The 23,608-nt window shown below is 39.3% G+C and overlaps 1 protein-coding gene across 1 annotated transcript in view; it reads left to right on the forward strand.

Annotated features, from left to right (window-relative positions):
• Positions 1-23,608, forward strand: part of LOC121317831 (transcriptional enhancer factor TEF-3-like) — a 36,894-nt gene that overhangs the window by 10,343 nt on the left and 2,943 nt on the right. The window contains exons 3-10 of the mRNA XM_041253932.1: positions 1,938-2,002; positions 2,578-2,640; positions 10,441-10,575; positions 11,051-11,094; positions 12,104-12,165; positions 13,005-13,135; positions 14,071-14,244; positions 22,027-22,167. Coding sequence (XP_041109866.1) covers positions 1,938-2,002; positions 2,578-2,640; positions 10,441-10,575; positions 11,051-11,094; positions 12,104-12,165; positions 13,005-13,135; positions 14,071-14,244; positions 22,027-22,167 — 815 coding nt within the window. The remainder of the gene's footprint in view (positions 1-1,937; positions 2,003-2,577; positions 2,641-10,440; positions 10,576-11,050; positions 11,095-12,103; positions 12,166-13,004; positions 13,136-14,070; positions 14,245-22,026; positions 22,168-23,608) is intronic.

Genomic DNA, 23,608 nt, shown 5'->3' on the forward strand with positions numbered 1-23,608 from the left:
TTCTGAAAGGAGTAAACACCCCTAATTAAATACATAATCAACAAACCATATAAATACCAACTTCATCTACGGCCCTTATCGTTTGTTGTTCATTTGGTCCTCCCCTGCCCGCACCTTGAAGCATGCCATGTCTAGGGGAGAGGTGGCCCCAAGTGCAACTTGTCCTTCCTGCTGGAATTAGACATTCATGTAATTCTTATGCTTCATTCATCATAGTTTGCCAGCATAAGAGTAGCTAACGAGCTCCAATGGCCAAGGCCATGGGCCAAACGCAAATATCAATGTAATCATTCTTAGGCATGTTTATCTGTCAAATCAATAAAATGTTAATTCTTTCCATTGGCGTGTCTCCTTTCTGAAAGTATTTTTTTTTTTATGAATGACGCAATTTTTTGTAACACTTTAAACATGTAGATTTCTTTGGCCTTTTCTTTGCCAGCTAACTAATTTTGAAAGGAGTGTCAGTGGATATACTTTTATTTGAGTGGCGGGCTTCTTATATTTGTGTTCTAAAAATGTATCGAGTGGAGTGGAAATATTTGTTGTTGTGTTGATCATGCTCTCAAACGGATTTTAGAAAGTAACAGGTTAATTTCAGATAGTCCAGATTTGATGGGTCTATACATTACCTTTTTTATTTTTAGTTGGGGAATTTCTACGTGGTTGATTCTCCAGTGTTTCTAATAAATACGGACATAACGTATTTTATAAGATCACATAGTCTACTTAAATAAATAAACAGAGAAATAAAAAAATATAATTTGATAAATATGAACCCATTTTTTTTACAGAACCTCTCAAGTCTTGCCAACGCTTCTGTACATCGGTGAGAATACGATAGGGGTTCCTACGAAGAAATATACAATTAAAACCTGTTCTGAAAAGCGTCACATTGGGTTAGGATGCTTGTTTGGGTTAGGGAGGGACTGTTTCTCCTCATTGCGGTACAACTAACCCTGCTGGCAATGCACCCAGTGAGCTCAAAAGTGGACACCTCCAGTGCTGGCCTTTGTCCTCCAGACAGGCTCGGTCAGAGGATGTACAATGAATCAGTTTTCCTGAGCTGTGTGGGAAATTGTTGCGGTGAGGGTAAAAAATTATTGGACATTCCAAACTGGGGAGAAAATCTGGGAGAAAATCGAGGGTAAATAATTGAGCACGCTAAATTAAAAACAAATGACATAATTCAAAACAGTTTGAATTCTGTGTTAGGGTGATGATAACCATAGAACCACAATAGCAAAAGTAAACTTTTGGTTCTGTAACATCTAGTACTTTTAACCATTTTACTATTTTAATATACATTTAGTATTCATTTTATTTAATTGACTAACTCTTGCTGAGAACTGAACTTTTTCTATAAATATAATGTCTTGAGAACATTGAGGAGAGATGACATCTGTTCTGTGTTAAGTGAGGAGTTGCTGACTGCCTGCCAAGTCGGCCGAGACATATTCAGGGTCTGTGTTGGAGAAAAGAGAAATAAGGAGAGGGCCTCTCTCCTCTTGTCTGGAGAATGTGTAGGTTGTAGCAAGTAGAGGGTGGTGTGGGGTTTGGCTATATGTATTGTTACACTGTTAAACTCAGCACAGTTGAAAAAGGGAGGAGAAGTGAGCTGACATTGCCAACTGTCTGGAGCTAGCAGCTATGAGGAGTATATATATATATATATATATATATATATATATATATATATATATATACCCACAAGTGAATGTGACACAAGTGAATTTCTTTGTATAACTTTACTTGTATGCTAATAAAACCTGATTTATTGTGACTTGAAATTGCTTGTCGTGTTTGGTGCTTACACTCTGGGAAATATTAAGTGAGTGTCTCTGGGAAATATTAAGGAAACAGTAGGCCTTGATTTCTGACAGTTCTTAGAGATGCACCCTGAAAAACAATGTTATTTTTTTTCCTTTCTGTAATTTCAGGTCGAAATGAATTGATAGCCAGATATATCAAGCTACGAACAGGGAAAACACGAACCAGAAAACAGGTGAGTGGGTGAACCTTTTTTTTTTTTATAATATAAACATAGAAATAATGATTTGCCTAATCACATTGTTCAGTCTAGATGCTAATCTGAAATGTATAGAGACTGTGACATGTGCTTTATATTGAAAGTTGAACACTAAAGTAGCTGTAGCAAACAATTATTTTCATTGTAAGGTATCTGCTTCTTCACAACAGAAAGCTCTGATTGCAGGCCTTCACACATGAGTGAAATTGTCCCACCGTTTCAATGCCTTCTTTCCTCTCATTAACCAACCAGCTTTCTCCCTAATGACTGGCATGCTTTACACCCTTTCAAAAATCAAGTACTGTACATATTTTACGTTTTTGAAGCAGCTACAAACTGCTACATGGATCAAATAGTTTTTTTCTGGAAATGACTTTAGTTTGACTTGATGCCTGATCATGTTATCTTGTAAGTGGTTTAAATAATAGGCATGTTCTATATGCATTTCTTTATATAATTCTCTATTGCTGTTTCTGAATAGAAATCTTTACTATGAACCATCCCGCAATAAATTGTCCCACCTGAGCTAAAAGTCACACATTACTCTCTAGGTATCGAGCCACATCCAGGTGCTTGCCCGACGAAAGGCACGAGAGATCCAAGTGAAGCTGAAGGTATGTGCTGATTGGCCACTTTCAGCTACCTCATCATCTTCTCTGGAATTTCTGCTGTGCATTGTGGGTAGCATGGGTAATAATAGCTAGAAAGTGCAGGGTTATTGAAAATATACTCCAATGTTAGATTTTCCTATGATAATGGTTCGAGATGCTTATGTATTGTCAAGTAATTTTAAGATACTGATATGTCAATGATCTACATTTCAGTTAGTTTATTCCTGATAGTGAATACCTGCTCTGTCAGTATATTAAAGGAACTACCATAATTATTGTTGTATTAAACTGGTACTTTAACAATGGCAGCTAGCACTGGTATTGTTAAGAAACCTTTTTCTAACCAAGTAGCACATGCCGTGGACACAACACACCTAGATGTGATTTACAGATCGGATGTGTCCCTCCCAGACATTTGATTGTTCTGTTTTATTTCCTGTCTGGCATGGCTTTTGTGTGTGTTTAATCTGAAACAAAAACACACTGGAAATGTGAAAAAACGGTGAGCTATAAAAAACACATTGGAAATGTGAAAAAACGGCAAGATATCAAAAACACATTGGAAATGTGAAAAAACGACAAGCTGTCAAAAACACATTGGAAATGTGAAAAAACACCAAGCTATCAAAAACACACTGGAAATGTGAAAATCAAAAACGCCCAGCCATTTAAAGTGGAGATTCAAAAACAAGCCAAGTTTCAAGAAACCATTGGGGCAACCTTGCCCAGCACAAAGCAAATAACCACAACTGTAAAAGCGGTGGAGGTTGCGGTTGCCCCAAATGTTCCATTTTAAAACAGAAATAAATCATTTAATATAAATAATGATATAGACATCACAATAAGTGTGTTCCCTAGTATGTGTCCATGTTGAAAAAAAAACAAGTTAATTGTTATTAAAATCGAATGTCCTGTAATATACATATGCATGAATAAAAGTGCCAAGGGTCTGCAAAAAATCTGCAAACAAATGGGAGAAAAAGAAGGCGGATAAGGGCATTTTTACCTTACTTTGGGCAACTTATTTTTCTTACTTTATGACAGGTATTTACTTTTTTCCCACACTTCACCTAAGAGTGTTGGGAACTACAAATTATAAGTGAAATGGTGCTTTTGGCTGATTTACTTTTGCTTCGCCAATACCCTGAAAGCATGTTAACTATCCTTGCTATATAGAGAGTCTCTGGCAGTTCTTGCTGATAATAACTACTGTTCCTCTCAATCCAATCACTGTCCTAGACTCATTTTAGAGCTTCTCAGACAATTCAAAGGCAAGTTTGTGTTCTGTAATGTTTATAATATATCACTCCATCGCAATGGAGAAAATTCACTTTACCCAAAGCCGATCTGAAGAAGAAGATCCGGTTTTGTCCTTTTAAAATGTAAATAAATTTGATGGTTTTATCATTTTAGGCTACCGCATTAACTTTTTAAAAATATATATTTTTCCAAATAGTCTGACACAATTAGGGCTACCCTGGAGAATAATTCCAACTAGTCTCGCTTTTACATGATGAGATGAAAACTCAGATTGATAATTCAGATTAGTGTCTGACGTGAAGGGATGGTTGGATCTTCTGGTATTGGATCTTCTTCAGATAGGCTTCGGGTAAAGTGAATTTTCTGCATCACGATGGGGTCATTCGCAAGACAACCTCAAGCCGAACACGAAAAGTTCCCTTTCAAGTACAAAATGTAACCGTTACCGAATGGGTATTTACCTTTTAAAGACCCGAAACTTGAATAAAATATATCAAAGGTGCTCACAGAGCCTGTCATGGCCCGCCCCAGAGGGCACAAAATGACAGCGTTTACAGACCCTTTGCACCATTTTTCCTCTGAAGAACTGACCTGACAGGAAAGCCTGTTCAAGTACTTGATATTTTTTCTGCTATAGATTTTCGCATTTATTGTGTTTTTACACAAAATATATGTGATATTTAAAATAATCGCTGTATTAGTTCCACTAATTACATGCATTTGTGAACTGCAGCCTGTTGTTAGTTATGTCCCATTACAGCCTTAAGCCCATGTGAAGCTGGCGGCTTGAGTCGCCCCTGGGTTCAAGCAGCGTAAGTCGGCTGGCTTGTGCTTTCCCCCCAGGCTGCAAAAGCTCTGGCTGGAGTTATTTTATTCTCGGTTTGACTTCGGCCAAAATTACGAGATGGTTTGTATAATTAAAGTAATTGTTATTACTGTATTTTGTATGAGAGAATGCTTTCTTTTCTCACTGTATTTTTCTGTTTTCACAGAGACTAAGCGCAGGCTTGTCTGCAGTGTGTGCTAGGTTCAGCAGTACTGCACAGGACCAAGAGTGCTTCAGTTGTGGTTGCTTGCAATCTCTACCACAGCATCTTGATGCTGTTTTGGTGACAGCTTTTGCCTCACTATTACAAGAGCTGTTACTTCATTCTAACAACCAGGCTTCCCTCAGTCTCGTGTGAGTACTGACTGAGTGGTTTCACCAGTAGCTTGCACAGGTGGGCACCCCTGTACAGTGCTACCCGCAGTAACTGCGAACTGGTAGATCCGTACCGTACTGGTACCAAGGTCACTGACCCACTCCGTTCCCGACCCTGTACCGTACCAAAGTCACCAAACTGTTACCGAACCGACCTGGTATCATCCTGGTACCATCCCTGTTCCGATACCAAGCCATTCTTGTTCAGGTCTTGAACAGCACCGATGCTGTCTTTAAGCAGACTGAGGCAGCACCTGTACAGTGTTACTGTACACTGCATTGCTACTTGTATAGTGCCTGGGTCTTATCCCTGTGAGACATGCAAGGACAAGCACGGCAGATGCTCCTCATGCCTGGGGCCAGAGCATGCAAAGGAAGCACTGGTGAACCACAGTTTCTGCGAGTTTTGTGCACATTTCTCTAAGTGCTTGCTGGAGAAACATCTCTCCCGCAGCTTTACAGAGCACTCTGTGTCCCTCACTTCTGCACAGTGATCTTCTTCATCCTCCTCTGCCTCTCCTCTTCCTCCAAGGAAGATGAAGAAGAGTCACCATTCCAAGCGATCGGTGGACTCAGAGTTACTGCGTGAACGTTCGATGCTGCCTGCCCCATCTGTCCCTTGGGGTCCCAGGGGGCTATGAGCGCACATTGGCAGCAGGATGACATGCTGTCCATCGCTGCCTCTGAGGAGGTGGGCAAACAGGAGCTGGAGTTCCCGTCTGAAGACGTGGAGCCAAACAGCACATCCCCTGCGGTTAAGTTCTTCCTGTTGGCAGATCTTCTAACACTGATCAAGAGGGCCACCACCACTAATACAGTAGAGGCTTCAATTGCCGCACTGGTACAGGCACCTAATTTAGTGCTCCTATCCAAGGATGCTATCTGCCCCAACAAACAGTGTGGGTCTCAGAGGTGATCCCTCACCAGAACAACTTCATGAGCTGCGTCTGGTTAATAAGAACCAGCTCCATCTGTCAAAAGAACAGACAGGCTGTAGGTAGAAAGCTGGCTGCGCTGGTAGTCGAGTGCAGACAGCTTTGGCTTTCCCAGGCATGCATGCTATTACACCAGGGCATACCTTTGGTCCCGCGGTGGACAAGATGCTGCAGTGTTCTCACCAGATGCAGGAATCTACGAAGGAGCTGGTACACTCGATTCCCACCACTAGTGAGCAAATCAGCTGCAAAAATTAGTTATGGTTAAGTTTGAAGCCACATATATCAGGAAATGCAATACCACCTTAACTCAGCTGCATCCAGGTTAGACTTTTAACATAGATACTGAGATGTGGTGGGCAGGGTAGCATTCAATGATCAGGGGAGCAGTGAAAACCCATTTTTAGTTACATTTTCACTGGTCCCCTGATCACCTGCTGTGAATGTTTTTTTAGGGTGGTGTTAAAATTAATTTTGCTACCTCATTAGTCTCAGTAACATTTCCATTTACACTTGTTTTAATTACAGTATATCTCATTCAGTTGTGATGAAGCTTAGTATGGGCATTCATTAGCACAAGTGATTGAGGGTATCCAAGTCTTTGTCACTGTGAGATGCGATGGGCAGCTTATGCCGACATTATTTTATTATCCACTAAATCATCCAATCAGTTCTGTTCCTCAAAACCAGCCAATCAATACTGCGCAAATACCACCGCCGCATCATCAAATCTAAAGCTTGTCAGCTCCACTGATGCGCAGCATCTTTCAGCAACAACACATTGAGACACAGATGGTTCAATAAAAATGGTCCATTCAGTTTTATGTCAATTTCCAGATAAACTATAAGCAACGCTGACAATTAAAATGTTTTTTGTTTAATGGAAGGGTAACTGACGAATCGTGTAGGTAAATCTAGGTTTTAAAGTGTTGTTTTAAAGAAAACAATAAGAAAAATAATTTTGTAATAGCGATAGAGGGGTCTATTCATAAAGGGTTAATGGCTGTTCAAGGGGAAACAGGAGTACATGGTAGGATTTTGACCATAGCCGCTTATTTAATGACCGTTGCTATTCATAAGGGACAACTGACATGTGTCGTTAAGCCCCAAGGACATTCATTCCTGAAGAAATATTTTAAATGAATTGAGTTAAAGGTTAACAAATACCTTATTAGCATAAAGTTTTTATCAGTTCTGGACGTCAATCTGCTAATCGTAAACCTGAACAACAGCAAAATGCTGTTGACAACTAGGTGTTATTGAAGGCTTTGTGCGGGCAAGTCTAAACTAACTACAGCGTAATTTAAAAATGTAAAGTTATCTCCATTGTCAAAATAGGTAATCTGAACATTTCAAACACATCCCTCCCCCCAACATTAAAAAAAATAAATAAATCAAATATTTTATTATTAGACTGCTGTGCACTGTTATACAATTTGCTGTCCCTGAGATTAACACTGCCTAATATTTAGAAAAATGAAGTCATACAGTATAAATACTCACACTGCATCTGTGTTACCCCACAGAACATAACTCAGCAGTGCCGGCAGCAGTAACACCTGTTCCAGCAGATGTGAGCAGACAAGGTCACGCAAAGAAATTGCATAATAAATGTATTCTTACATAGTTAAAAAAAAAATCAAAAAGTCAACCAAAACTAAATATATTTTTAAACAAATATCTGCTTATTTATTCAAATATCCTGAAGAACGTAGCAGCATTTCTTTATTTTTATATATAATATTTATATAGAATATATATATTACTTATAACTTATTTATAATTTAGGACAGAATGTTTTTTTCCGTTTATTAAATTCATAACATTATTTTTTAATTCATAAACTCCCTTACAGTTGCACACATGCCCACCTCACTACCAAGGGCCTTTACAGTGTCAACAAAAGGAGACTGATTTCATTCTTGAACGACTATACCCATTCATAAATTTCTGCACAGATAATTTAATGAATATCAATATGGATGACTTTTGTTAGTTTTAATCAAAATGCAATTAACTAGGACAATCGGTAAGTACTAATTTATGAATGGATTCCAGTGCCCGACGATGAAGGCTCTACTGTATGGTAGAGACCACGATGGGAGTTATGCGTCCTGAGCCGAAGTAATTACTTCATTGCAATTCATGTAAATCCCTATTATTTCAGATTCCCAATTGTTATTGGAATAATAATCGCATTTGTCATAATATATAAACCTTTTCTAAAATATCGCTGTCTGAAAATGTCAACAGATTCACATATTATAACAAACATTATAATGAAGTAGTTGATAGATCAAGCTGTCTTACGCTGAGTGAATGATTTACTAGGAATGTATTGAAACAGTGGAATTTATTAAACATGTAATCACATAACAAAACTGTAACGATCTGTGCATATGTATTGTAATTGTGTTCCCTCGCTCTGTTTCCAGCCACTATTTTGTTTACCTGTTGTCTGTGTCAGCCTGGTGGGCATGGTCTGTGTCTCCCCTGTGATTGGTCCTGTCTGTCTGTGTCAGTTTTGTTACGCGTGGACCGTGTCTCCCCTGTGATTGGTCCTGTCTGTGAACCACTGTGGGAACTAAGCTATAAGTAGGCGCTTTGCCGTCATTATTGTTGTCGTTGTTCTGGCTGCCATGGTTCCTGTGTTCCCGTATGTGAACTCTGTGTTGCTGTGACAGAGCTGTGGACTCTGGTTTGGGTGCTGAGATAGTGTCCATGGAAAATAAAGAGAAAGGATTTAAAAAAGGAACAAGCATGTCTCTCCTGTTTTCTGCCTCCTGCGTGAAATGCTACAGTACATTCAGAAAATCCAATAAAACCGTTACACTGTCAATATTACACTAAAACAACATTACATTAAACCCAAGGCACTACCATTAGGCAACAGTTAATCCTCAATAAAATATAACTTGATTTTGCCTTAAGATGTACTGATGTTATAACAAAGCATGCACAAATCACACCAAACCCACGCTTTTACTATCTGAAACGACCTTGTAAAACCTCAACACTTGAACTGTGCCTTAATAAAAAATAAATAAAAATAAGAATTATACTTGATTTTATTGTGATGAGACGGTCAGGGGTCTTAATGGAGACCCTTTTTCCTATGACAAGATGCTTTTATATCAATTAGAAAATAAACTTTTAAAAGTATCTAACTCTTGCTCAGTAGTTTATAGTTTGTGCTTTATCTCTTTTATGTCCCCCAGAAGAAATTGTCTTTATTTTGGTATTAAACATGCCAGGGTAGGTTTTTGGCTGGGGATTCTACATAATTTGTCTCTTACCTTGGGCATTCTCTAACTGTGATATCCTGTGTTTGCCTGGGATATGAGTGTACAAATTGAATATTTTGGGCTCATAGTGATTTTAAATGGAGATGATGTGGAAATATTCCTCATTTTTAGTTTTCTTTGTCGTATTCCTATAAGCATTGTTTGTAACTTGTTATTCATGCTACAAGGGGTCGTATTCAAGTCTAAGAGGGATTGTCTTCGTTTCTTCTGTTTGACTAATTGTTTCAGGCCCAGAGGGGGATCATTTTAAGTCTTTGATGTCCAATCTGCCTTTTGATCGTTGTAGCTTCTGTTCGAGCTTGCATCTGTTCCAGTGGAGGTGTTACTGCGAGATAATCGATTGCTAGACTAAGCACCTCTCTTCCTCAGCATGGGGGCCTTTGTCACGTTTGAGTTGAGTTGTAGGGACAATACTATGCATTTACCATAGTTTACCATGGCTTTCCATGTTTTCATATGCTGTACCATACCTCACTGGACTATGCATAGGTATTATTTGCTATCCGATTGCATCTCTTTATATAATTTTTGTGCCATGGATGAAGTTGGCAAGTTGGCCTTATTGAAGGACAAGGTACGAGATGGGGATCTTGCCTGCAAGGGATGGCCAAAAAGGAAATATTTACTAAGGAAATCTTAAAACAATGTTGTCTTTTAATATTTCACCTCATAATGCTAAACGAAATACTGAAGACTGAATGTTTAAAGATGGCGCTCCCATAAAAACAAAATGATGCAGTAGTGACCTCAAAATGAATAAAATTGCACAAAAACATAAGAATGTGGCAAAACACTTCGTGCTTTCATTAAAGATGAAACTCCTTCCATAATAAATATTTCATTTTTGTTCGTCATTTGGTAAAATCCTTTTAAACTCTTGTCCTATCCCTTCTTAAATGCAGTCTTCATTTTCCCTCACCTGTTCCCAGGTCAGCACTTTAAATGCAAACCTCTTCACATTTGGTACTGCCTAGTTAAATAAATGATTTAATGCTTAAAGATTGACTGCTTAAAGGATTGCGAATGGGAGATTCTGGTTGTGCTGGAAAACAGCTATGCTGTGATGAGGACTCTTTATTGAGTTCCTGTGTTTCCTCCCCAGGATCAGGCAGCAAAGGATAAGGCTCTCCAGTGCATGGCCACCATGTCCTCTGCCCAGATCCTCTCTGCCAACGCCTTCCAGAGCAAGCTGGCACTACAGGCACTGCCCCGGCCTGCCTACCCTGCAGCCACCGGGGTACGTGTGGACACGTGGTTAAAATTCTGCAGATAGAGATGCTGGCCTTCTGTGAATGAGGTGCATGCATTTGAATAACGAACAAGCGTGCCTCTAAATATGCAGACATTTTTATAACTGTCATTGCTGGTCCTAATTTGATGCAACATACTGAGAATGTGCAGAAGAGTAACCTACTTACCTGTAATCTATATGAAGTGACATGAAGGAATTTAATGCACACCGTTAGTGTAACATGCACCTCTACATTGTGGAGAATACTATGTATGCTATGCACCCTGTAAATAGAGTAACATGTACTAACAAGGTATGGAGACGATTTGATTGATTTTATTAATAAACAGAACATTTAATTAACAAATGAAGTCAAATGTGGATTAGAGAGTATTTAACTGATAGATAGCCTGGAAAAAGGTTTTCCTACCTGCCTGGTCCCTTTTTAAAGATGTTGGATTGTCTTGTTCTTCTTTTCCAGTTTTGGCATGCAGCTATTCAAGGCCAACCTGTGCCCTCCCATGAGTGAGTACTGGGGTTAACCCTTCACTCTCTTTTTACATTTTAATTTTTTTTTTAAATTTAGTAGTCAGCAATTGTTTTTATCATTTTCTTCCCTATTTGGAATAGCCCATTATTTTTAGGCTCAGCTCACCGCTGCCAGCCCTGCGCTGACTCGGGAGCAGCAAAGATGAACACACGCTGTCCTCCAAAATGTGTGCCGTCAGCCGACTGCTTTTTTTCACCCTGCAGGCCTGCCATGCAGCCACATCAGAGCTACAGTGTCGGAGGACAACGCAGCTCTGGGCAGCTTACAGGCAAGCCCGCAGGCGCTTGGCCAGACTACAGGGGTCGCTGATGCGTGGTGAGCTGAGGACACCCTGGCCAAGCACCGGCCCTGGGACCTCCCATCCACGATTGGCAGTGGAATAGACTGGACTCGAACCAGTGCCGTCCAGGCTACTAATACTCACTAATATTTTTGTTAAATCTTGAGAACCGATATGAATTACACTTGGTATGGAAGTTCTTGAAGGGAGTATAATCTAGGCATAGGTGGCCTACTGTTGTCTGAGTTCTGTACAGTGTGGAAAACTGCAGGCCACATACGCAAAGCATTTAACAATTTGCTATTATATAATATATATATATAATTATAATATTTATATAATTAAAATAACACAAGGTTAATGTTATAAAGCTTAAGATAAATTACTCATGAGGTTAATTAAATAGCTTCTACATGCACAGTAGTCATGTCATGCTAGTACTTTTAATAGTTTTTGTTCTACAAAAAAAATTGTGCAAACGCATTGTAAATACAGCCCTAAATCTTCAGAACCGACAGAATTGATGGTAGTGACAACTACTGACAACTTGCTAACAACCAATCAGAGCACTTAGTTTGCCCCTGGCATTTTGTAAAATAACTTACATCACTGCTTTGGCAGATTTTGATGAGCTTGTGTTTGGGCTCAAAGTACTATTCTAAAATAATAGCACTAACATTTTAACCGCATCTCTTGTTTTTTAGTGTGAAACCTTTCTCACAACAGACCTACAACATTCAACCACCTGTCGCATCTTCAATCACAGGTAATTATGGCAATGATATTGACCTAGTGGTTTCAGGACAGAGCAAGGGCAGTGACTGCCAACACAGACCACTATGTCCAACACAGTACTGCTTTGAATTGATTGGTATTCCATTGCTAGATTTGATTGTGGCTGTGTAGTACTGGCTTAATCCCATTGGTCCCTTAGGAGTTTCATGAGACGTTAGTATGAGGTTATATTGTCCTAACATTATATTTAACATGAAGAGAAGTATAGCTAGGTAAATATAAGCAAGGACAAGTATTTATTAAGATTTCAGAATCTACACTGAAACCTGGGCTCAAAAACTAGGTTTATGAGACGTTACAAACCTCTGAAATTTCATCCTCGAATTAGCTCTTGGGGGTCACTACCACAGGTTGGTTGACTGTAACATTCAGATAGGATGTCTAGCGTTAAAAATATTGAAATGGAAGGAAAGCTAAACATTAAAAAGGTACGTTAATGTAATCTGATTTAAATCTTTAAAATAATAAGAAAACACTCTGTTCACATGTTTCTAACAGCAGTAAAACCATGGTTACTGGGCATTACCTCGGTAGTTAACCTTTTCTATACGGTAGCTGTACTCTTACCTTGCACACACGGCATACTGCCAGATGGTAATGGTCTCTAATCACGTTTCTTTTCCTAAATTCAACACCAGAACTGCAATATAAACACCATATCCATAAATGACGTAGATCATTTCTCCAATTTACATGCTTTTTTTGTTCTACATCTGGGCCACAATTCAATACCCCGATTTAACCGATGACTGCCAGCCAATTTGTCCAGTGTATTTGAGCCTCTTCCCTTCTGTCTGCCCCTCTCTGCAGGCTACGAGACTCCAGTGGGACTCACCACTTCCCCCTCAGCCCCTCCTTGGCTGGGCCGCAGCATTGGCAGCTCCAAGTTCAGGATGCTGGAATTCTCAGCCTTCCTAGAACAGCAGAAGGATCCTGATACAGTAAGCAGCACTTGTACTATGAGATATCCCCTTCGCTGGTTTGATTTGATGGGTATTCTGACTCAGAAAGCCCAGGCCCAACCATACAAAGCAGTGGTTTTCAACCCTGGTCCACAAGTAACCCCAGTGGTTCAGATTTTTGTTTCTTTAACTGTGTGCTATAGTTATGATCACAGAGAAATCACAGTAACGAATGTTTATGAGACTGTCTGTTAGTAAGTGCTGTCTTTTGTGAATTGAAAAACAATCAGGATTTTAAACAAATATTTTTCTCATGTTTAAAACAATAACCTGTTTAAAACTAGTAATAATGGAAGCTTGGCCTTGTCAGATCTCTGAAGCTAAGCATGATTAGTTTGAATGGGGAATCCGGGACTGCAGAAGGTGGTGTTAGAGGCTCAGTTGGGTCAGAGCTCTATCGGGGGGTAGTGCGCTGCAGCAGGGGCTGTTCTTCGATGTTCAACTGAGATCATGTTTACTCTGTGGACATTGAATGATCCCATTGAAATCTTCCACGTGTTAACCCTGGTGTTAAATCCCAGTACCGGTCAATACAACCCTAGCCTGGCTAAACTCCCCTCTGTATCAAAAACAGAAGGCTTGAATTCCCCAATCAGCCCTAGATATTGTGTCACTGGATCTATCCTGCTTAAATATATTCTTGTAATAACTAGCACCAAGTGTGTGAATTCACAACCACACAACATTTGCAATAGAAGGCATGGCAGGGTTCCTTGTCTTTTGCACTAAAAAGGTTAAAGATGAGTTCCGTATCTGTTCTACATTTCTTCTTACCTGCCATTGATATTTGATCAGCCAACGCATCTTTATAGAATATAAAATAACTTTAACATGTTATTTGTCAATTGTTGATGCTTTTTGGGAGTTCAGAGGAGATTTCACTCAATTGTCCCCCCTTCTGTGTGGTTCTGCAGTATAACAAGCATCTGTTTGTCCACATCGGTCAGTCAAACCCCACGTTCAGTGACCCCTACCTGGAGGCAGTGGACATCCGGCAGATTTACGATAAGTTTCCGGAGAAGAAGGGAGGCTTGAAGGACCTTTTCGAGAAAGGACCAGTCAATGCATTCTTCCTTGTCAAATTTTGGGTGAGTTTGAAAAAGTACAACACAGTGGGTTACAAATTGTTCGTGTTTGGATTGCAAAGCCATTTCCATCTAATGACCGACTGGGTGTAAGACGAGGTTAGTTCTGTCCCTAAACTGTACTCGTCACGGTCATGAATTTCCTTTCTTATAGGCTGGTTGGTCTTAACAAATATGACAATACTACATTTCACTTGGAATGTTAGGGACCTGTACGATTTAAAATTGTTTTTACATATTTAAGAAGGTTGTTACATTCAAAGTACCATTTAGAAAAAAGGTAATTTGTATATCTTATTTATAATAATGAAACCAGATTGGTTGAGTTGAACAATCAGATGCTAGGGCAGTGCGTGGGGATTTCTTATGAGATGTTGATGAAACGTTTTCATTATACTGACACCTTTATTTTGTTATTTTTGTTATGGGGGTATCTAAAGTATTGAATTTATTGAATACTTTGGTATTTAATTTTTTGTGGGTGGTGGGGGGGGATCTTGGAGTAAGACGTTACCCATTCACAAACAATACATTCATAATTTGTTTCTTACTGTAGATTGGAGGTAGAATATCTCATATATTTAAAGGAAGTTTAAATTGTAACTGTTAATTAGGAATTGCCTGTGCCATCTTTCAGGAAGATTTTAAATTCCTCAGAATTGCAGTACTATTTATAGCATGGCATAAAACAATACTGGACAAGCAAAATAAAGGTGAGAGACTGTCTGCAGACACCTTGTGAGACCTGACATCCTGTGTGTGATCTACACCCTCTCCAATTGCCACAGCCGTTTATTATGTTGTTATCAACAGGACTAAACAGTAATGTAAGCATTGTTAGTGTACACACTAATATAAACAATTCATTACATTTTTGCTCCAGTATTTTTTTTTTTGTGGTGGGGCGCCGCTCCATCACTTATTACCTAAAGTCGGTACAGTATTGTAGTTGCCTAATTGCTGTCATTCAGTGTCAGACAGCTCACAGTGCATATGCCTCAGTCACACAGCACAGGTTGGAGTGATATGTTAAACGTCAAACAGTAAAGTACCCTTCTCTGCGATCCCTATGAGGAGCTGTAGCGCCACGTCTGTTTATATTGCCATGCGATGTTATTAAGTGTATACACATCCGCTCAATGAGAAAAACATCAGACCATTATTACCACATATTATAATGCCCCAAGGCTGTGAAAAACAGCTTCATTCATCACACCTTTTCAGTTTTCATCTTCTTATTTATACCCTATCACAGCTCGTGGGACTGCCACTCGTACTTCGTTTTATGTACCGTTAACGTCACACACGTTGGATTAGAAATAACTTTTGGATTTCAAGTAATTGATTTAGCTGCCACATGAGTTAGTGTATGTATATACAGTGCCTGTAGAAAGTCTACACCCCCTTCAACTTTTTTCATGCATTGAGCTTCATGCATTAATATATATTTTTAATGTATCATTTTTTTCTCAATAAAAACTTTTTTCCCCTTAACAGTGTGGAGTATCTACACACCATACTCCACACTGTTAAGGGGAAAAAAAACTTTTATTGAGAAAAAAAATTATATATTAAAAATACAAAACTGAAAGATCATAATTGGATAAGTCTCCACCCCCCTGAGTTAATACTTGGTGGAAGCACCTTTGGCAGCAATTACAGCTGTGAGTCTGTTGGGATAGGTCTCTACCAACTTTGCACACCTAGATTTGGCAATATTTGACCATTCTTCTTTGCAAAACTGTTCAAACTCTGTCAAGTTCCTTGGGGAGCATTGATGGGCAGCAATCTTCAAGTCATGCCACAAATTTTCGATTGAATTTAGATCGTGGCTCTGACTGTGCTTTGGGTCATTGTCATGCTGAAAGGCGAACTTCCGTCCCAGTTTCAGTTTTCTTGCAGAAACATAACTCGCCGACATAACGCTTTGCATTTAGGCCAAAAAGTTCCATTTTAGTTTCGTCAGACCACAAAACTTTTTGCCACTGGCTATAGAATCTCCTGAGTGTTTTTTTGCATACTTCAAACGGGATTCAAGATGGGCTTTCTTGAGTAATGTCTCCTTCTTGCTTGGTCATCTAGTTTGGAGGGAGAGCCTGATCTAGGCAGGGTCTTGGTGGTGCCATACACCTACCACCTCTTAATTATCGTCTTGACTGTGCTCCAAGGCCTTTGATATTTTTTTATACCCATCCCCTGATCTGTGCCTTTCAACAACTTTGTCCCAGAGTTCTTTTGAAAGTGCCTTGGTGCTCATGGTTGAGTCATTGCTTTCCCAGCAGAGGGAACCTACAGGAACTGCTGAATTTATCCTGAAATAATGTGAATCACTGCAATTTAACACAGGTGGAGGCCACTTAACTTGATGTGTGATTTTGAAGGCGATTGGTTACACCTGAGCTAATTTAGGATTGCTATTACAAGGGGGGTGGACACTTATCCAACCAAGCTATTTCAGTTTTTTATTTTTAATTAATTTTCTACAAATTTCTAGAATATGTTTTTTGACTTGGAAGTTGTGGGGTAGCATGTGTAGATAAATAAAAGGGGGTGTAGACTTTCTGTAGGCACTATATATATATATATATATATATATATATATATATATATATATATATATATATATATACAGACAGAGAGAGAGAGAGAGAGAGAGAGAGAGAGAGAGAGAGAGAGAGAGAGAGAGAGAGAATCAGTATGTGCAAAATTCAACATTACAAGAGCCAATGGAATAGTATGAAAGTTACCACAAGGCTTCTACATTCACTTGTAAATGTCTCTGGTACTTTTTTTTTTTGCCACTACACCCCTGCCTGTGTGTTCGGTATGATTATCTAGTGTTGTTTCTTATTATTTGCCATGGTTATAACTTACTCCATATACTAATCTGACACATCAATAGAGGAAAATACAGAGCACAGATAACAGGATGTTAAACGGGTACAAAAAATGAATATTTGTGAAATGTAGATTACACTCAACACTGAAGACATCTAAAAACCTCTGCACTCAAAACGTGTCAGTGCAGTCTAGGCAAAATAACAGCAGAAATACATTATGTAATGTTTTTGTATGACATTTTTTTCCATGTAAGTTAAAATAAAATAAGTATTTTATAAATAGGGCTTCTGATTTTCAGTTTAAACCAATGAAAAACCGATAAAACACCTCAGATACAAAAAAATAAATAAAATCGGTGTATATCCAATAAACACCAGAAAAATGAAGGAAACGTTTGCCCAATTCATGCTGACTTGACCTCTTTCGATGTGAAAAAAAAACAAACTACAAAATAACATAAAAAAAAAAAAATCTGGTGCATTTGGGAAATGTCCCTCCTTCCTGACTTGCATCTCATATTGATTTGTTTTGAATACTTTAAACCCAACCCAACTACTGAGTGGCAGCAAATTCATACATTTTGATTGGATAATTGTGACACGCAAACAAGAATACAATCAGAAAGGAGCATTGTTCTTGGTCGCGAGATTTAAAGATATTGATAGGGAGTATTTACACGCTTGTTGAATTTAAAACAGAATTGCAAATTGTGACGAAATGTAAAAAACACAAAATCTATAGTATATAAATAGCAAAAGCCCCCCCCCCCCCAAAAAAAAAAACCTTTGACATAAAACTCCAAAACAGCTTAATATTAATAATTAAATTAATTAAATTAATAAAAAGTGAAAAACAGATGCACTATTTATAAAGTAATATGCATTATGTTATTTTTTAGAGATTTTAAAAGGACAGATTTTGAAGACTGGGAATGCTGCTGGCAGGCGGAGATGTTTAACCTAGGAATCTGGTGTCCAAGGTCCCCTCACATTCCCTACACGACAATGCAGGAGCGTGATGTGTGTGTATAATAAGAAAGCACAAAGAATGGCAGGGCTGCTCTTTGAGAGTGTAACCCGAGCACAGGCATCTGTCCCTCTGCTTGCTGCCTGACCCCCTGCAACACGCAACATTATTTATAGAGTGCCAGCCCAAACAGGCTGGAGCAGGGAGACTCACTGCCTGGGCACAATGATTATCTGCTGGACTACAGGTATATTCTGTCATTCTTGGCATATAACATGCAGCCTCTTACGTCTTGTACATTTTACAAGTTGGGTGCACAATATACTTGGGTAGTATATATGAGGTCTTGTACTATTATACAATGGAATGGATGTTGTCCATGGCAGCTTGCACAGTGTATACAGAGAGTGTGCTACTGTATATAAATGATGGTACTCAAGTAAAGGCTATGGTCTGATTTTTGCACAAGCACTCCCACAATGTTAAGTATAATATCCAAAACTTTACAAAATGTAGCATATACATCATATTTCATTATATATCAATTGGGCAAAGACAATTGTTCCTGCCACCAAACAATAAATTCACTTACTGTGTTCTAGTTTTATATTTCACTTGCTTAAGATTTTATGTGGAGTTGCGTAGGGTCCTAATACCTCTTGCACAAGAAGTCAGTGGGGTTTGTTTCTCATGACAGAACTTAATCCAGCCACACTTAAACTCTGTATTAATCCAGCTGAGAGTTTTTCCCTAGGCCTGATTTATTGACCCACCTATTAACATGACTGCATACAATAAAATACAGTAAAATGAGAGCCACAAAAAACAGCTTTAGAAATATATATTAAGATCTGCCACTGTTTAGATCGTTAAGCTAGAACCCAATGCAGCGTGGTGACATGAAACAATCACTTTACCTGACAAGTAAAAATCCAGCTAAACAATGAATAGCTAAATGATAAGGGACTTCTGTGCTTGTGAGGGGTAAGAAAAACATGTGAACTGTTTGCTTCTCTAGAAACTACATGTATTTAGAAGTGTGCATGTCTTATCAATGTGCTACATGAAAAGGTGTAAACCTTTGTGTGGCAGCAGATTTGATGCTGGTAGTTTATTAATTAATTAATTTTAAAAAAATTATTAACAGATGTATTAACAGTTTGTGAGGGGCAGTGGGGTGGGCACAGCTACAGTCTATGAACTATACAGGTACTAGTGATCATAAAGTAAATTATCATTGTTGTATTAAAACACACTGAATTACCATCATGAGAATGCAGCTATTCCAAAAACACTGTAGAAGAATGTTACCTATATAAATAACATATCTAAAAATGTACAGATTTTCTGCTTCTCAAAATCATGGTGACTATTCTTTCTACTCCTCCCCCCTCCCTGTTTCTCCCTCTCTCTTTTTCTCTCCCTTCACACTGCACACACACACACACAAAGCACCTGACCATGAAAATAAGCTGTTTAACACAGGCAAGTTACAGGGCTGCCCTGCGGAGTCCTGAGGTGTGGGTTGGCATGACAACGGTGACAGGTTGTTGGTCTACCTGGAAAGTGATGGCATTTTGGATTGGATTTTAGCCTCTGCCCGATCCCCTGAGCCGCCTCTGGCCCTGTTTTAACAGATTGTTTTGTGCCTGTGAAGCACAAGGGGAATCAGATTTCAGCCAGCTGCTGTACACTTTTACATAGTAACACGTCTGGGTGATTCGATTAGAAATTATGGGATTTTTTTATAGGATAAATTCCCTTACAGATCTTTGAAGCGGTTCTATTAAGACAAGGCAACATGGGTCAAATTAAGTTAAGGGGTTCAGTAAATTAATATAAATGACCAGATTATATTCAAATAAAAAAGCAGCAGGAGAATGAATGGTCGTTTAAATTGTGGGATTATTCAGGTGGGGGGGGGGGGTATATGTGCATGCTAGTGGCTCAGTCACCTCTCTGTCTATAGATCTACAGGAGTTGCAGCAAAAATGAAAAACATCACCTGCCACAACACTGTCAGTAGGGTGTATGGGGTTTCATTGATTCTAAGTCAGCAAGGTGTTCAAATTGTTCTAGAGGGATAAGCGACCAATTCTTAAGGATTTCTTTAAGAAAGTTGATTGTGAAAATGTGCAGCAAATTTAAACAGCCACTTTTAAGCTGACTTTTTTTGTAATGTAAACACAGCGGTCCCAGGTCCAACCATCCTAAAAGTGGCCTGCTCCAGAGGGGAGCTCTGCTACAGCTTTGGTCAGTTTTTTGGTCTGCTATGAACGCACGTGTCCCTGAGAATGCTCACATTTGCCATGTACACTGATAGTCAGCATCAAACAGACGCAGACAACAGCAACAGGAAGCTGAGATTGTTACTCGAACAAAAAATATCTTTGACAGAACACTGAGAGAGACAGAGGCAGAGGATTCCAAAATATAAACAGACTTTTATGTTTGTGCAATTATGGGAAAAGGCATTTAATAATTAATGTGGGATACATGTGAAACAAGTCTAGTTGCCACATTTTTTTTGTCAGAAATATTGTTTTTCATACATATCTACAAATGTAACCTGTGATTGTATTTTGAAATTATCATTTTTTTTTGTTCAGGTAATATGTTTTGATTAGATGGCAATAGAAAGAAAACGAGTTGTTTTGATCTGCAATAAATACACCCAATGTTACAGTTTTTTTATGATTGTGTTATTATATACTGTTATTTTAACTACTTCAGAGTTGCCACAGCAGGAGCTCCTGAGTGGCACATCTGGTAAAAGCACTCTGAGTAGAGAGCTGGATGTGCCCTATAGCCTGGAGGTTGCTGGTTCAAGTCCACACTATTCCATTTCCAACTGTATATGGGAGCTCCCATGGGGTGGTGCACAATTTGTCAAGCACCACCCATGGGAAGTGGGCTTAGGGCAGCCAGGGTGTCCTTGGCTTACCACACTCCAGCAACCCCTGTAGTCTGGCAGGGCACCTGCAAGCTACCCAGGGCTGCGTTGTCCTCCAGTGCTGTAGCTCTGGGTGGCTGCATGGCGAGTGTGTATCAGGCTGCTGTTGGCACATGTTTCACACACATACTGTGATGAGTTGTTAGTATCTGTTAAATAAACTTGGGGTCGCAGGTCTTTCTTTTTAGCTATTAAATGAATGAGTTTCACTTTTGTTGAATAGAAAAAAGAATTATTTTTCATGGGTAAGAAAATAAACAGGAGTTATTGTTACATTTACATATCAGAAGAGTTGTGAGACTGATGTGTAAATGTAGCCTACACAATAACACCTGTTTCTTGAAATGTCCGATACGCACGCTTTCAATGCTTCGCTCCCTTTCTGATGGCAAAATATAATCTTAATTACCGCAGAATGACCGACCTTGAAACACACAAGTGACACAAACGACAGGCTTGCTCCATCTTTGTGTTTTGTTGAGGGGAAATGTCTTCGCGGAAGGGGTGGTCGATATAACGGACTGTAGTTTAGGGGTTATGCGCGTGCATACTGAACCGGCTGAAGTGAAAACATGTGGCGCACATGATCAGAATCTTCTAATCTGATTGTCTCTGAGCCAGTTCCGGTCTGAGCTGTACTTGGTCACTTGGTGCATCTGTATTTTGTGCATTGTGTCTTGGATACAGAAGCAAGCCGACCAAGTGCCTAGTATAAGCCCTCCATCAAAATCTGTGATCTTAATGACTCTCAACAAGTCAAGTAAGCAACACTTTTGGGGAATGTTTTAAAATGTACTTTGTAATTTATGAAGAAGTGTTTAAAGTTATTTATGAGTTGTTTTGTTCTGCATTACAGAATGCATGTTTTCACAGCAAATTAATCTGTCATATGAGGGGTAGCCAGCTCACACGTCTTCTAAACATCACAGGTGTTTGGATTTGTTTAAGTTTTGTATTTCACATGACTTCCATTAGAAGAAATGAGACTGCCTGTTAGTAAGCACTGTCTCTTTGGTGTTGGACAGGCGGATCTGAACACGAACATGCAGGATGACAGCGGCTCTTTCTATGGGGTCTCCAGTCAGTACGACAGCTTAGAGAACATGATCATCACCTGCTCCACCAAAGTCTGCTCCTTCGGCAAGCAGGTGGTGGAGAAAGTGGAGGTAAGGAAGGGGGAGGTTGAGGAGCAATGTGAATCCAACACAATATGAATTACAATGCCCTGCCACTATATTATGGATTCGGATTTGCTGTATTTGAAGTGTATTCAAAACTGCAACCAAGATTTTAATCCTAGTTGCAATTTATACATATTTAATATAAGGCTACCGGGCACAAACAACTTTAGCAGCAGTGTAGATAAGAACAAGTTTATACTAACACAGTTTTATCAACTGTGTTTAAACACTTTTTAAACACCTTTTATTTAAGAGTTGCAAAGTCCAATTTTTTTTTTTTTTTCCATGAATCAGAGACATCGGATTTTGGAAATGTACAATAACAGCAAATATAAGGTACTGAATCATGTATTGTAAACCCGGTACCCAGTCAGGCACCTTTATGTGATTTTTATGATCCAGCTACTTAGCCTGACTTTTGTACCAAAGATCTAAATCATGAAACATAAAACTGTGCAGCTAAAGAAACTAATGTTGAATTCCCCAAAAATCACACATAATTTGCACTCATTTTTGGAACAAAACTTCAATTAGATTTATTTTAGATTGAGTTTTTTTGGGGGGGGTTTGGGGGGGGGGGGGTCTACTTCACATTCTTGCACCAGGGCAAATAAATCCTACTTTTATAAGGGACACAACCAGCCCATACAACCACTTGTGAAGTTATGCGTCCATAAAGCCCAGAACCTACACTCTCCCTAGTAAACTAGTAAGGTACTGTAGTGTAGCTGTGCACCATTGTTTTCCAGTGCTGCTCTAACCCAGTCTGCAGGGGTTAAGACTGAGTCACAAGGTCAAGTGACTGTCTCATGGTCACGCCGTAGTGTAAGTGAGTAAGTGGCTGAGCTTAAGGGATATGGAGATAGAGCGGCTGTCTTAGAAACTGGAAACTGGAGCATTGATCCCAGTCACTGGTGGTAAGAGAGAGGAGGCCCTGCAAGGGTGGCAAGCAGGTAGGCATGTGACCTAACTTCTGCCAGGAGCCACAAACCACATCTCATCAAACTGCACTGGAGGGGTGCCAGCCAGCAGATCCAGTTACCTCAGGAAACCAAAGATACCCTGTGCATGTGGCATTCTTTTTTTTCCACCTAACAGCTGTTGTCCCGAACAACTCAACATTGTACAGATCAGAGGAAGCACTTAATATGCGGCACTCCGGTACCCTCCTGCCAGTCCCTCAGAGGGCATTGTTGTTTAAAAAACTCAGTTGTTCTCAGGACATCATGAAGCTACCCCTTGTTAAAACAGTTGCTTCATGAGCTTACTAGATTATAATACATCTTACACCAGTCCTTACAGTCAACCAAGCCATCACCTGCTCTGATCAGCCAGTTAACCCCAATGAGGGTTTTTTTTATTTTATTTTTTTCAAGGCAATGTAATGGCAGAGGCACCTTGATTAAGCAGCTGTAGATTCTCTTTC

This window comes from Polyodon spathula, chromosome 7, assembly GCF_017654505.1.
Source record: "Polyodon spathula isolate WHYD16114869_AA chromosome 7, ASM1765450v1, whole genome shotgun sequence".
Classification (NCBI taxonomy): Eukaryota; Metazoa; Chordata; class Actinopteri; order Acipenseriformes; family Polyodontidae; genus Polyodon; species Polyodon spathula.